Source organism: Gallus gallus, chromosome 6 (assembly GCF_016699485.2).
Source record: "Gallus gallus isolate bGalGal1 chromosome 6, bGalGal1.mat.broiler.GRCg7b, whole genome shotgun sequence".
Taxonomy (NCBI): Eukaryota; Metazoa; Chordata; class Aves; order Galliformes; family Phasianidae; genus Gallus; species Gallus gallus.
In genome coordinates, this window is record NC_052537.1 from 12,115,701 (window position 1) to 12,129,360 (window position 13,660).

The window sequence follows — 13,660 nt, forward strand, 5'->3', positions numbered from 1 at the left end:
AAAAAATGCTCTCAGCCTTTCCCATAGCAGGAAGGGCTTCTACGCTGCTCTATGGAAAGCAATAAAGCCAGGAAAAATGGTAGAGCTGCGTGCTTTCCAAACTTGGATACTCCCAGTGCTGGGTGCCCGAAATCTTACTGACCAGGTGAGCTGTCGCTGCATCAGCTTTAGCTGCACTTAACTTACCTGTGGAAGGTCAGTAGGAGCAATGCCCTTTCCCATTAGCTGCAGGCAGGCTGGGCACTGCTGTGGCAGCATATGTTCCTCTTCTTCAGGTTCTTGACAAGTAAATATTTTAAGAAAATCCTTTTTTATTGACTTAAAATAAGATGCGAATGAATAAACAATTCTCCCTCCCATCTGTCTGAACCTTTTATATTTCAGAGAGCAGCAGACTTAATATCTGTTTCATTATTATTCTATGGATCAGGTTTTTAAGTTTATGGAGACTCGTTTGAGTAGTTTGCTAGCTGTGAATTTTAAGCACAGAAGTGGAACCCTTGGAAATTAATAGACCAACTTCTGGACCTTCCTCATGGAGTCCCTAGAGCAAATGAAGCAGGTGGATGCTAGCAGCTAGTCTGTGGTAAATGCTGGTGGAAGATGTTCAGGGCAATAAATCATGTGAGCAGGTGAGGCACAGCTGATGGCACCACCAGGGAGCAATACTGGAAAACTGATGTTTACATTGATCCTTCCTTCAGTTTTAAAGAAAGCCAGGTGTTTTTGTCCTTAATGTGTTGGCTTGAAGGCTGCTTTGCGTGGGAACCACCTTGATGGGAAGGGGAGGTAAAAGCATTTTAGTAAATGATGCTTCAACCTGATATCCTGTAAGCATAAATCAGTTACTTTGTGTGAAATGAATGTCATTAGTGTTGTCTGCTGTGAGAGACTCACCTCTTGTTAAATTCCTGTTGCACTCCTGAGAATAAACGAAGAGCTGCTGTAAAGAGTTGTGCTTGATCAATAGAGCTGAACATTTTTCCTGAAAAGTGTATTTTTGTCTCTTTTCTTGTGATTTCTGAGCCAGATACGGGTTAAATTTTCATCTAAATTATTAGCAGAACTCATCCCCAATCTCCAGCCACCTGCGATGGTGAGTTCTCTCAAAAACTGGGCTGGATGAAAGATGCCGGCTGCAGCCCATGGCTCTGACCCCAGGGACGAGGTGCTAACCCTTGCTGGGATGTGGCCCCAGGCTTTGTAGCAGCCCTCCCGACCAAGCAACCACCTGGTTGCTTCAACACCTTCTTGCTCTTTGCAAGTCTAACCGTCCAACTTGATGTTATGTTGTGTCTGCTTGTTGTATTGTTGGTTAACCAGTTTTCTTTCCTTTATCTTGTATATGATGGGATCTCCGCTAGACAGAGGTAACGGTGGGGGACAGCTGTGGAGCTGGGCCCTCGTGTGGTGGTGTTTGTTGGTGGTTTTCCTAAAGCTGATCCTAAATTCAGCCTGCCGTGACCACGCTTCTGTGCTTGCATGAACTGATTTCTATGAAATAACCCCATCCACGCCTGTTGTTCTTCACATTAATTTTGTTTTCCTCTGTGCGTGTGTGTGCGTGCCTCCTCCTGCCATGTTCTTAAAATGGGTCACCAGTGTGGAATTCAGTATGCAGCTCCTAACGGTTTATGGATCCTTTTCAGTCTTTGAAGCTTCAGCAGATCAAAGTGGCTTGGATTTTTTAGCTTAGTTAAGGAGATCAGGTGCTAAAATGCATAATACTTTCTATTAAAACTTCAACGTGATGGGGAAAAAAGTGGAACAAGAAAGAGTATGGTCTCAGTCCTGGTTCTTCTCAGTGAGCTTGCTAAACTCACTCCTGAACTGTGTGCTTCTGTTAGCTACGGACTTATGGTAACTTTGATCATACTCCACATTTGTGTGAAATAGATCTTCCTTGGCTACTACTACAGAGTACAGCTAAAATGAAAATGCTGTTAATGAAATCTGATAATTTCCTTTGAAAATACTGTATTCTCAAAGATCTGATTTACACAGCACTGCCTTCTCTCAAAGATTCGGGCAATCTTAAGCAAAATTGACCTAGTTTATCTGTATTTCAGCTAGTCTTAACCAACTGTTATGCAATTCCTTATCCCTTATTTGAGATAGCGAAGCACTGACTTTTGCAGACTAACTCTGATAGATTTGAAGGCTGGAAAAGGTCCGCTGAATATGAATGGTGGCAGTAGGGGTGTGTGTATGTGAATGGCTTGGTGGTAAGGACACAGAGAAAGCCTTCTGGTTCTGTATTTAACTGATTGCTTTATTTTCTCTTTTTGGGATTGGGGTCGGATGAACAAATAGAAGTTGTCTCAGGAGCGAGAGAAGTTTGCTGATGAAGACAGCATATTTTATGCACTTGGGGAATGTGGACTCATTTCTTTTTCGGACTACATTTTCCTCACAACAGTCCTTTCCAGTAAGTACAGTTTTTTTTCTTTGCAATTCCTGCTTTTGTTTAAGTTTTGGAGGTTTACCAGCAATAAGTTTTCCCCTGTACTCTGCATACATTTCCCTAAAAGGGATTGTTGATTGCTTGAAACGTGAGCTGGGTCTACAATTGCCATTGCTTCATCTCTCTGATTTAGCTTCAAGTAGTTCAGAAGGATGAGCAGATCGATGTCTTCCAAAGTAGTATTTCCTAATTAAGAATGTGGCTGTTTATGAAACGGGTCCTTTGACCTACTGTTCAAAACTGTAAATGGACAGATGTTCTTGAGTTGTACTAACTATATGATACTGTTATGTTTGGATGAACTGTACAAACTCTTCTCTAGCTGTATTTGGTAAGCTCACACTTGTGCTGGATGCAATCTGATAAGAAGTTAGGCAGTTTACATTTCAACAAACATCATTAGATACCTTCTATCTTCTCTCACTGCTGTCCTTGACTTACGTTTGTGGTATTTCTGTGATCTGCTGATCTGTCCCAGCAAAGCCTTCTGCTCTCTGAGAGCTGGGACTTAAGTTTGTTGGTAAAGAAGGGTGAAGCTGAAGCATCCAGTGATGTCAGATGGCATTTCTAGCCTTTGCTCATGGGGAAAGCAAACACAGGGCCATCTTCATGGTGCACCTCAGGAGATTCCAGATCACCGGAAAAGAAGTCAACAAATTCCTCGTTATCTTTCAGTCCTGTTGGGAGACATTAATGCTGCTTTCCAAATGAATGGAGACAGTTCATTTTCAGACTTTCAAAAATGTTTATATATGTTGTCAATACACAATTATAGGGCTTTCTTCACTATGACAACCTTATTAAAACCAAAATCCTGGCACTTGGCATTTTACTTGATAAATCCTAACTGCTGCCTGCTTTGTGCCGTTCTTGGAGTCAGTCAGGTAAGTCAGTGGCATTCTGTAGAAGCAACAGGTGCTGCATTTTTTTCCTGTGTTCTTGAGTGCTTGAAATATAGGCGAATGAATGAGGCAGTCCTTGGTCTGCTGAATGCCTTGCTCTGGGGGCTCTGTGACAGGACAAGCTTCAAGGCCCTGTTTGTTGTCAGCCTGCCCTGGCAGGGCAGGCGTGTATGTGACCTTCATGTCGCAAAAACAAACACGGATACATAACCCTGCTTCGAGCCAAGGATTTTCCTTTGGTTTTTTAATTTGTGTCTTTGAGTCTCAGAGCTGACTCAAGATTTCTGCCATTCTTTTTTCTATTAGTCCGGACTGTGCCAAAATTGTCTGAGGTATTTTCACTTTTATAGCAAGTACTTTTAATTTGAGTCTCTGCAGATGGCAGACCCAAACCTATCGTATCGCATTACTGAATGTGGCTTAGCAAGCATTGCTCTTGTCTTTTTATGGCTGCGCCAGTTGTTGTGAACAAGCTGCAAAGCAAGTATGTGCTGTGCCAAACAAACTGTGTGTGCTTCCACAGACAGCAGAAAGAAATACAAATTCTTCTTGCTTTGGCTTAATTTCTTTGCTGTGAGAATCAAACAATTTACCACCCTTCAATAGAGTGGTAGCCAGCCTTGCATTAGAGTATTGTGCAGGCAGGATGGTTTTCCTCTTTTATTCTCAGGCTGTTAAACGTGTCCACGATTACTAGGGGATCAGACTAACAAGAGAAGACAGAATTGGGTGGTTTGTGCTTTGAAGAACGATGTGAAGGGCAGGCAAGGTAGAAACTTCTGCTAGGAGGAAAGAAGAAAACATTCTAGGATTTTTAGGCTCCTCTTTGTGTTGGTTTGTCCTTCAAGAACTGTGCTGAGTGGCTCTTGAAGGTAGAGGACCATCTCTAGAGCTGCTGTCAAATGGCAGTTTCCCCCCAGGAAGACTTGTGCTTTCATTTTTAAAGCATTTGTTTTTTTGAAAATAGAACTAAATCTTGCTCTGTTGTAAAGATAGAAATCCCCTGTTATGTCACCCTGCCTGTTCTGCTCACCTGGTAGTAATCGTTACCTTGCAGGAAGCCAGTAGTGCTTGGCTTTCCTTCTAGGAATTAAGTAAAATACAATGAAGAGAATGTCTCTTGAACCTGAGAGTTCAAGATGACTCTAACAATAAGAATGTATTTGGACAAGAGGAAGATGTAGATCACACCATGTAGTTAAAAGTTGCGAAATACTGAAAAAGGAAGGTGGCTTATCAAGCAGTGAAGCTGCTTAGAAGAGAAGAGTAAGGTTGAGTCAGTGGTGGGAGGAAGAGGTGCTCCTCTGCTGTGCTCAGAAGTCATGGGAAGACATCACTGATGATCTGGTCTGGTTCATTGAGCTTAGAAGGATGCTAAGTTTTGGAAACGGGAAACTTAAAGGACCAGAGGGCTGCACCTTGCTGTGCTCCTTGGGGAGGTGGTGCCCAGTGAGTGCTGGGGTGGCTCGTGCCCATCCTGCACACTCCCTGTGCCCATCTCCTTGCCCTCTACTGAAAGTGCTGTTGGGCTCTGCTAGAGCTGTCCCTGTTCATTCCATTTCCTTTATCTCTGTAGCTGCAGCTGAAGCTCATTTTGATTCCCTGAAATGCAGGCTGAGTATCAGCTGTTGGGGTGGGAGGGCAGGAGAGGGCTGAAGCCTTCATCTGCATGTTGCTTGCAGAGAGCTGTTTGCATATTGTGCATGAAATGAAGTCTGTCACCATATTCTATTTACAAGTGATTTCTCGCTTTTAGCACTGTCTGTTCTCATCGGTTGCTGCGTTTCTGTGAAAATGTATTTTAAAAAAGCTAATAAAATAGCTGGCTTCAGAAAGCCAGCTTTCTATTAAAGGCAATTAGAGCTTGAATGGCCTCGGGGGGAGAGCACATGGCTTCTGGTGCTTCAGCTGCTCTTCGTGTTCTGGGACGGAGGTAGAATGATGAGCAGAGTAAGGGGTGAGCAGAACACGGGTGGGATTGCACCCCTTTCCTTCAATTACCGTGGGAAAGCAGATGTTGCCTGCCTAAGCAATGAGGTATTTGCTTTTGGACTTACAGGATAACTGGAGGAAGGGGAGAAGGAGCTTTTTAGAAGGAACGTGGCCTGTTGTGCAGGCATGCTAATGCCTGCTTGATTAACAGGTACTGGAAAGAGCTGGGCGTTAACAGAATAAGTTGGTGGTGTTTCCATAATTGGACTGTCACTGTGTCTGGGTTTACTCCACAAGGAAAGGGGTTTAAATAATGTAGTCTCATGCCAAAGGAATTGCTCCCTTGCCAGTGCTCTCAGAGCTGACGTGCAGCTCCTTCTCTTGTGCCCCATGGCCTCTGTCCCAAGTGCCATGCCAGCCAGCGACATTTCTCATTTGCCCGCTCCCTCTTCCTGGCTGTGACCCAAACTCCCAGTGCTGTTGCAGGAATGGCCCCTGAGAAACCTCTTGTGTGGAATAGATTGAATCTCTGTTGTTGGTTTTTTTTCCCTTTCCTTTTTTTTTTTCCTGTTTAGAAAATAAATGGCAAAGCAACTAGCTCTGGGAATGATTTTCTGACTGCATCATGAGCCTTTTGTGGGGCTCAGCACAAAAGTGAGATCTGTAATCTTACTGATGGTGTTTTCATCCTGCAAAGCAACACCAACTGCTATACAGCTTGTTCCTATATGAAAAGGAAATGAGGTTGCTCTGAGTTACTAAGAATGTTTTTTTCATGTTAATTTTATCATTACTCTAAGCTCTTGAGCCCTTTAGTCTCCCAGCATGCATACACACAGGCGTGGGGATGTCTTCAATTCCACCAGCCTCCTGGGTCCCAGAGGTGGCACCTATGCAACTGTCCTGGATGCAGGCATCTCATACTGAGAGCAAGCCAGACAATGCTGCCAAAGCAGTGCTGTTCTGGTTGGGAAATAATGTTTTTGGCAACTTGTTGGGCTGCTATAGGTGCCATTTTCTACTTCCCAGCACATAGGTAGGACTCTTGGAAGATCATCAGCTTTTCTGCTTCTGTCTCCTGTCCCAAGCATTTGCTAGTAACGCAAGTAGGATGGACTTCTGCCATGTAGGAAAGACTATTTCCCACTCATGAGAGCGGTGTTGTATTTTAGATTTTGGCTGGAGTTTGAAAATGGAATAATTTATTTTTCTGAGGTTTCACATCTGCCTTAAAGCTGAAATCTGTGTTTTGGTGGGTTTGTATGCTAAGATTAATTCTGACATACTGACATACTTGTGTTATTTTAGTCCGAGGTAATTCTGATTCTGCCTTGTGATAGGAAAAGACTTTGTTGTTTACAGGTAGAACAGTTCCAGTAGTGAGTTCCTGTAGCTCAGTCTTCATGCTGCAGACTTAATTACAGTAGTTCCATGTGAATAACTGTTAGTGGATTAACATTAAAATTAACAGAACGGTTCAGTTGGTTAGAGGAGCAATTCAAATAAGAAAATATCTGGAATATGATGATATTCCAATTTCTGTCTTTATTGTAATGAGGGCTCTAACATCTGTATTCTCTGGACAATTGCTTCCCATAAGGCTTCTACTCTATTCTCAAATAACATTGCAGTATTTGGAGATCATTATGTTCAGCTGCTTTGTCAAATTCTTCCCTGCTACCTTTGTGATCACATACACCAAACTAGATACCACTGCTGCCTGCAGTCTTGTCAGGGTGAGCTTTTCTCTGACCTCGATTTGTTCCTTCAGATAAAAATGTTCCAGCTCCAACACACACAGAGAGAGAGAGAGAGATTTCTTGGCTAAAATGCAGAGTCAGAATAATGGCCATACTGAGATTCATGTAACTGAGGGTGGAAAAATCCTGATTAATCTTTGGAGGGAGAAGGTAAGATGTTTTTGATGTGGCCTGGAAAAACATTGTGTGTATTGTTATAGCTGTGAGGCTTTAACAGCCATCACTGTAGATTTCCCTCTGCTTTAGGAGGACTGTGTTATTTTTGGGTTGATTACGAAGATGCGTGTCCCCTGAAGCTGAAGAAAATGTGTTTTCTTAACTTAGTGATAGATGGAGAAGAGCTCGGAGTGTTTAACTTCTAATGACTAGTTTTTCTCCAAAGGGTTCCCCAGCTGGAATCGTGATCTCCCTTCCCACACTAGCCTTGCTTGTGGGGTTGCTGGGATGTTGGAGTCTTGAGCTGCTCCTTGCTGTAGTTTCCACTGCAGACAAGATGTTCCATAAGAGTGCAGGAGCAGCCAGAAGTTGTATTTTATTAACATTGCCAAAACCGCCCCCTACCATGGCAAGTAATTTTTGAGCTACATCTCAATGGCTCAAGGAGCCTTGCTAATTCTTTCACCAAAAAACCAATGTGGTGGAGATTGCTGCAGGTGGTTGTTGGGGTGAGGGTGCTCCAGTCCCTGTAAATATTCCCTCATCACTGCACATGCATTGATTTATACTGAACAAAGCAAACTCCAAATGCTTGGAAGAAAGCGGTCTTGCCTGGCTGTATTTGCCTTGCTGGTCTTGTCAGCTCACAAGGGTGATTGAAGTAGGCTTCCTAATACTTGTTACCTCCAAGACAGATGCTGTATAGATGCATCTCTAGTCATGTGCTGCAGGAGGTCCTACAGCAGTTGCAAAGAAAGACCTATTGAGACATCTCCTTAAGTGTAGAACACTGTTTTCTCCTGAAAGAGGGGAAGAGAAGATGAAACAAGTGCAAAAGTAGTGAAATGTGGCATTTCTCAAGAGTGAGCATTCAGAGCCTTTCAGAATACGTTGCTTCTGGTGTTAGTAAAGGCAATAAATAGCAATTGAGTGCTGCAAATTGGTCCCTTGACTAATTCAAAGTAGTTAAAAAAAAAAAATGATGGAATTGGTGTAAAAGTGTCTCATCTAATTGCTTAGAGGTCCCTTGAGGCTTTGAGCTGATGGGCCAGGTGGATGTTCTCAGTGTGGCAGTGTTGCTGGTTGCTGAAGGCTGGCTGTCTTCTCAATGCTACTGCATGTGTGCCTTCTGGTCTCCTTACCATATTTGTTTCCAAACACTGTTTCATGGAATCACCAAGGCTGGAAAAGACCTGTAAGATCATCCAAAGTCATTTTTAAATTGTGAACCAATTTCGGATTTAAAAATGTTGATGTGAGCAGATAGTCCTGTGTGTGAACTCTTACTGAACTGTTACAGCCTAGAAATAGTTGGAGGAAAAAAATGCAGTTGCCCTGACCAGTTTCTGACTTGCTTCCCCAGGGAAATTAGTTGTAAGGAAAACTCTTGATCCTTAATCATGTCAAAGAGGCTTGTGAGGAAATGGCTTGCACAATCAAAGAGCTGGAAATGCAGTGTAGTACTGGGGACAAGCCAGAAGTGGGTTTTAGGTGTTAGGCAGGCAAACTGCTGCCAGTGGGTTTAATGATGTGCAAGTTTCTGCAAGCACAAAAGGAAGCAAGGTGGAAGTGGCAGAAGCTGATGTAACCACAAATGATGGGCACGGTGTGAAAGGGCTACGTTTAGCTGCTGTCACAGTGATTGTTTCCCAGTAAATCTTGGTCGGCATCATTGTGCCCAAGTGGAGAGCCAGCAGCCATCTGACCTGGAACCCATAAATATGGGCTGCCTGGGGCCCAGAGGCATACACGTTGAGGGACACGTGTTCCCGAGCAGGAGCTGGCTGAGCTCATAGCCCCTGCTGCCCTCTCATTCCCATGATTCACACTTGTTGGCTGGGAGAGCTTTTGCAAAGAGCTGATGGCAGGTACATGGGCTGGAGGACAAAACAGTCTGTCTGGCTTATTAAAGGGATGAAGTAATTGAATTTACCAATTTAAAGTCACTGTCCTGTCTCTAGAAAATAATGACCCTGTAGGATTTTGATGCCGAACTGCTTGCTTTAATGTTGTTCTCTGGGTCTTGTTCTCTGCCTTTAGAGAAGGGAAAGGAAATGAATGGCCTTTGTGCAGGTAGGATAAAAGTGCCTTCCTTTCTCTGTTCACGCTATGTTTCCACAAGTGGAATGTGATATATCTCCTTCAAGGAAAAGGAGAAAAAACCACCTGTAACATTTTGACGAAGAGAAACAATTTTGGCCATCTCAGCATATACATTATTGTATTGTGGCAGGGAAAATGGGAGGAAGAGACCTTTAAGTAAATTACTCTTCTCCTAGCATCTTGTAACTGGATTCGTTTTGTATGTTTTCATATTTCCTCATAGAGCAAATGGCTTGCAGTGCAGCACTAGATTTTGGGGCTAATGAAAAGAAATGCCCACAGGTTTTCATGCGGAACTTGCAATTAAAATGAATGAAATTGGATGCATTATCAGGAGAGCAGCTGGAAGGTTCTTAATATTGTCACTCTTTGAGGAAATGAGGAATTAGTATAAAACTCATCATGACATGGCATTATTGGAGGGCTTGTGGGGTTGGCTTGTGTTAGGGGTGATGTGTCCATGGTGTGCCCCCACCTGGGCAGGATGGATGTGCCAGGATGGAGGCATTGCTTCTGCTGTGGAATGGCACAGGGAAGGGAAAACATCAGGCAGTGTGTGCTGCTGGATATTGACATGGTTACAGGGGACATCCCTCATGTAGGGCATTTCGATGTTTGCAATTTAAAGCCCAGGTAATGGCTTGTGTAATGTGGGGAAATTGGAAACCCAGAGATAACTGCAGCTCTGTATGCAGTGTGTATTTCATGTGGCAAGCAATAGGCCATTCCAGTTGTGGGGTTTAATGGTGTTGTACATCTTGGTAAGCCTCAAAGTGATTGGAAAACCAATCTCATTAACATGTTTGCTGAATCTTTTGGCCATTAAGTGCTCCAGTTTATTATAGCAAGGGGAAAATATAATGTAAAAGTCTCCTGGCCTTAAATTTAAGCTGTAACTAATGCATAAATCCAGTTCAGTTAATTCTGTGTTAATTTCTCTGAACGATTCTTCTTTGTGCCCCCATTCCTGAGAGATGCTAGCACAGTGATGGCTGCCAAAACTCTTATTTTTTGAGTACTGCAAGAGATATTAAAGTTGATGAAAATGGATGAGGCTGAAGGGGACTGAGCCTCACTCTAGCCAGCTCTAGGGGGAAGAACCTTCTTCAGAACCTTCGTCATTTAAGGTAACCTGAGCAATAGTTAGAGCCTAGTGGATTCCCTGGAAATCCTAGTGAACACCAAAATCCGTGTAGGTGGCATATATTTGAATGTAGTTGAACAAGATGTACTCTCTTACATTAGCTTCATTTGAGGGAAGAAAATTATGGCACTGTTGTAACTTAAATGTTGATGGGTTACAGAGCCTGGAATGGAAATGTACTGGAATTCCTTGGGATGCACAGTAACAGTGCAATTTTACTGTGATAGGTTGCTGTGAAGCTAACTTGTCAGCTTGATGCATTGACACAATTCTGACTAGATAAAGCCTAACAACATAGACAAAGTGCAATGAAAAATAAGGTGCCACAGTCTAATTTGGGTTCCAGCTAGTGATCTCCAGCTCGTGTCTTGTCTCCGTGTTATAGCTGGACTGAGACAGGATTCGTAACGATTTGTTTAAATTTGCACAGTGACAGGAGCTTGAGTCTGAAAGAGAATTACCCACAGCCCTGGGCAGCTCTGTACCCAGCAGCTGCTTCACAGAGCACAGAGGGACATCAGCTGGCCAAGTGTGTATTACACCATGTCCAACAGGCTTCAGTTCCTGCTATGGTGTCACTTGCTTGTGATTGCTCATTACAAGTATGAGATGACGTTTTGCTTTCTTGCCTTTTCCATCTCTAAACGGAACACTTTTTTTTTTTTCAAGAAACATTTCCTTCCCCCCTACTTCTGTGTCTAGACCTTTGCTAAAAGCAGCACCGTGACACTTGTAGAGGTTCCTGAGAGCTGTGTTTCCTCCTTTAAAAAGGCATTGTTGAAAGCTACTTTTGAATGGCATCATTCTGAGCTTGTAACTCCTGCCTTGTTTTGATCTTGCATATTTTCTTTAACTGGTCTTTTTTTATCATGTTTCTTCAATGCAGCTCCCCAAAGGAATTTTGAAATCGCCTTCAAGATGTTTGACTTGAATGGAGATGGTGAAGTGGACATGGAAGAGTTTGAGCAGGTGAGTTGAATGGCAGGTTGACTTAATGCTGCAACATCTTGGTTGTACCAGTAGCACTTCTCCATGATGTTGTTGTGATTCATATTTGTGGTTACTGCTAGCTTACAGCTTTTCCTTCTGTGCTCTGCTTTTGTGACTTGGTTTCTGCTTTATTTAAAAAGATATAATTTTTCATTCAGCCTGAACAACTTGAAGTATAAACTTGTTTCCAGAGACTTTGTCCCAACGGTATCTTTGCAAAGTGTCACAAGTAAAGTGTCTGCTGCTGGTACTGGAGGATTTTGATGTTACTTGCTTCTGTGGCTTTTACTGTATTTATGATTTCTGTCTTCAGATAATAACCATAACTAATCTGCTTCAAAGAAGAATTTACCCGTTTATTTCAATGTAATTGTAAAAATATTTATTGAGAGGATGTTTCCATTAGTTTTCCTTTGCTTCGTGCAACGTTTCATTAGCAGAGTTTGCAGGATGGCTCTTTAAAGAGCTTAGCCTGTGTGTCTGATACAAATGATGCCTTCATGTGTGGTGTGACTTGTGATACTGCAGCAGTGAGAACAGATTGAAGTGAAGACCTGGGCTGTCAGTGGGGAAACAATCTGACCTCTCCAGCTGTAATGGGACTCAGCTTTTCCCTCACCAAGACTTGCAATATCAAATCACTACTACCTCTGTTATCTCCTCATGTACTATGGGGATATCTGTGGGGCCTCTGATACTGTCTGATACTCCACTTTTCTTCGGGCTGAGCATTCAATGGGCAACTGGAAGATGTTGTGTCTGGGCAAAGGAGGAGACTCTATGGTCAGAAAAAACAACCTGCCTTTACTTAACTACTTACAAGTTCTTACTCAGAGGTTGGTTGAATGAGTGGTTAACTTCAGAGGAGTCTGTAAGAGGTCATGGTTGTGGCATTAGTTGTAGATGGAGAGAGCAAGTGGCAAAGCAGACCTGTTAAATGTACCCCACTGCTTCCAATCTTCTGCTGCCATCCTTCTTAAATTGTTTCCTGTGGGTTTGGTGTTATCAGTTTGCTCCAGAACTGTGCAATCTATCTGACTGTGGTTTTAGGTGCAAGGTTTGGGCTGCAATGACAGCAGAGTGTGCTTTGTTTCCAATGTGACACATCTTGAAGGAGTAGCTTGTGACATCAATTCAGGAATTGCCTTTGAGTGCAAATTTGACTTCATAGCAATGTCCCTGTTACTGTGCTGTGTAGCACTGCCTTCCTAAAAACCGATTTAGTTTGAAAAATAGGAAATGAAGAATTCTTCATAGTCAAGAATACCATTCTTCTTTGTATGTTTGACAAGTAAATGAATATAGTAGCACTATACCACGAGCATCCAATAACTTAATAATTCAAAAAGGTACTTTACAGTAGTTACTAATGTTCTAAAGTGAGATCAATGCGTAGATAAATGAGTTTAAGGAGAGAGGAAAATAGTGAACTGCCTGCTAAAGTTGCAGTGAAGCCAAAGCATTGCCCAGGTATCACACTTGGCTTTTCTATTACGTGGGTAAAGAAAGAAGGAACGTTTCCTCTGGATGCCTATTTTGGAAGTGCTCGGAAAATGAAAGTACAAAATAGATTTAAATAATCTCCAATCATCTGGTAGAATTAAATTATCTCCAATCATCAGGAAGCTATCTGTGTGTTAAGCCGTACAAAAATCCCTGGGAAGGAGAACATATTTTTGTTAAGCTTGTTACGTGCGTCACTGCATCTATATAAAGGAATAAAATTACTGTTTAGCATCAGAATGTATCGGTGAAGGCTGATCTTCCAGAGCCTTTGAGTCAAAGGATGCAGGAACTGTTTTGGAAAGTGAGAAGAACGTGGCAATATCAAAACAAGGAGAAGTGTCTGAGAACACGAGCTTTTCGACTCGAGTGCTCAGTGAAATCAAATTGCTGCCATCTGCTCTGGGCAGATAGCGCCGTAACTGATTTGCCGCACTTGGCAAACGCAATTAAGGTAAACACAGAGCTTTGGTGGGAGGCACGTCCTTTTTTTGTGTGTACAAACACATACGTAATCATTTATAAAATAAATGCCTTTTTTTCACTCCGTATGGAAAGGCCTTGGTAAGAGCACAGAGGATGGCGGGGTTTGAAGGTCTGTGCCATAAGCTGGGCCTGGCGGAGGCAGCTACAAGTGCCCCTTCCTGGGGAGTGTACTGCTGGAGGTAGAGGTTAAAAAAAAAAGTGCAGTTTTGGGGAAAAGGGA

At 42.7% G+C, this 13,660-nt stretch overlaps 1 protein-coding gene across 12 annotated transcripts in view; it reads left to right on the top strand.

The window, feature by feature from the left end:
• The window catches only part of MICU1 (mitochondrial calcium uptake 1), a 90,408-nt gene that overhangs the window by 52,709 nt on the left and 24,039 nt on the right, over positions 1 to 13,660 (top strand). For 5 of the 12 annotated variants that reach the window (XM_004942032.4, XM_040702689.2, XM_015288237.4 and 2 more), the window contains 3 exons: positions 1,031 to 1,096; positions 2,314 to 2,428; positions 11,348 to 11,430. In XM_004942032.4, the coding sequence (XP_004942089.2) occupies positions 1,031 to 1,096; positions 2,314 to 2,428; positions 11,348 to 11,430 (264 nt within the window). Of the gene's footprint in view, positions 1 to 1,030; positions 1,097 to 1,364; positions 1,371 to 2,313; positions 2,429 to 11,347; positions 11,431 to 13,660 lie in introns of all 12 variants that reach the window. The other 7 variants (XM_025151709.3, XM_025151711.3, XM_040702691.2 and 4 more) reach the window with 2 other exon arrangements.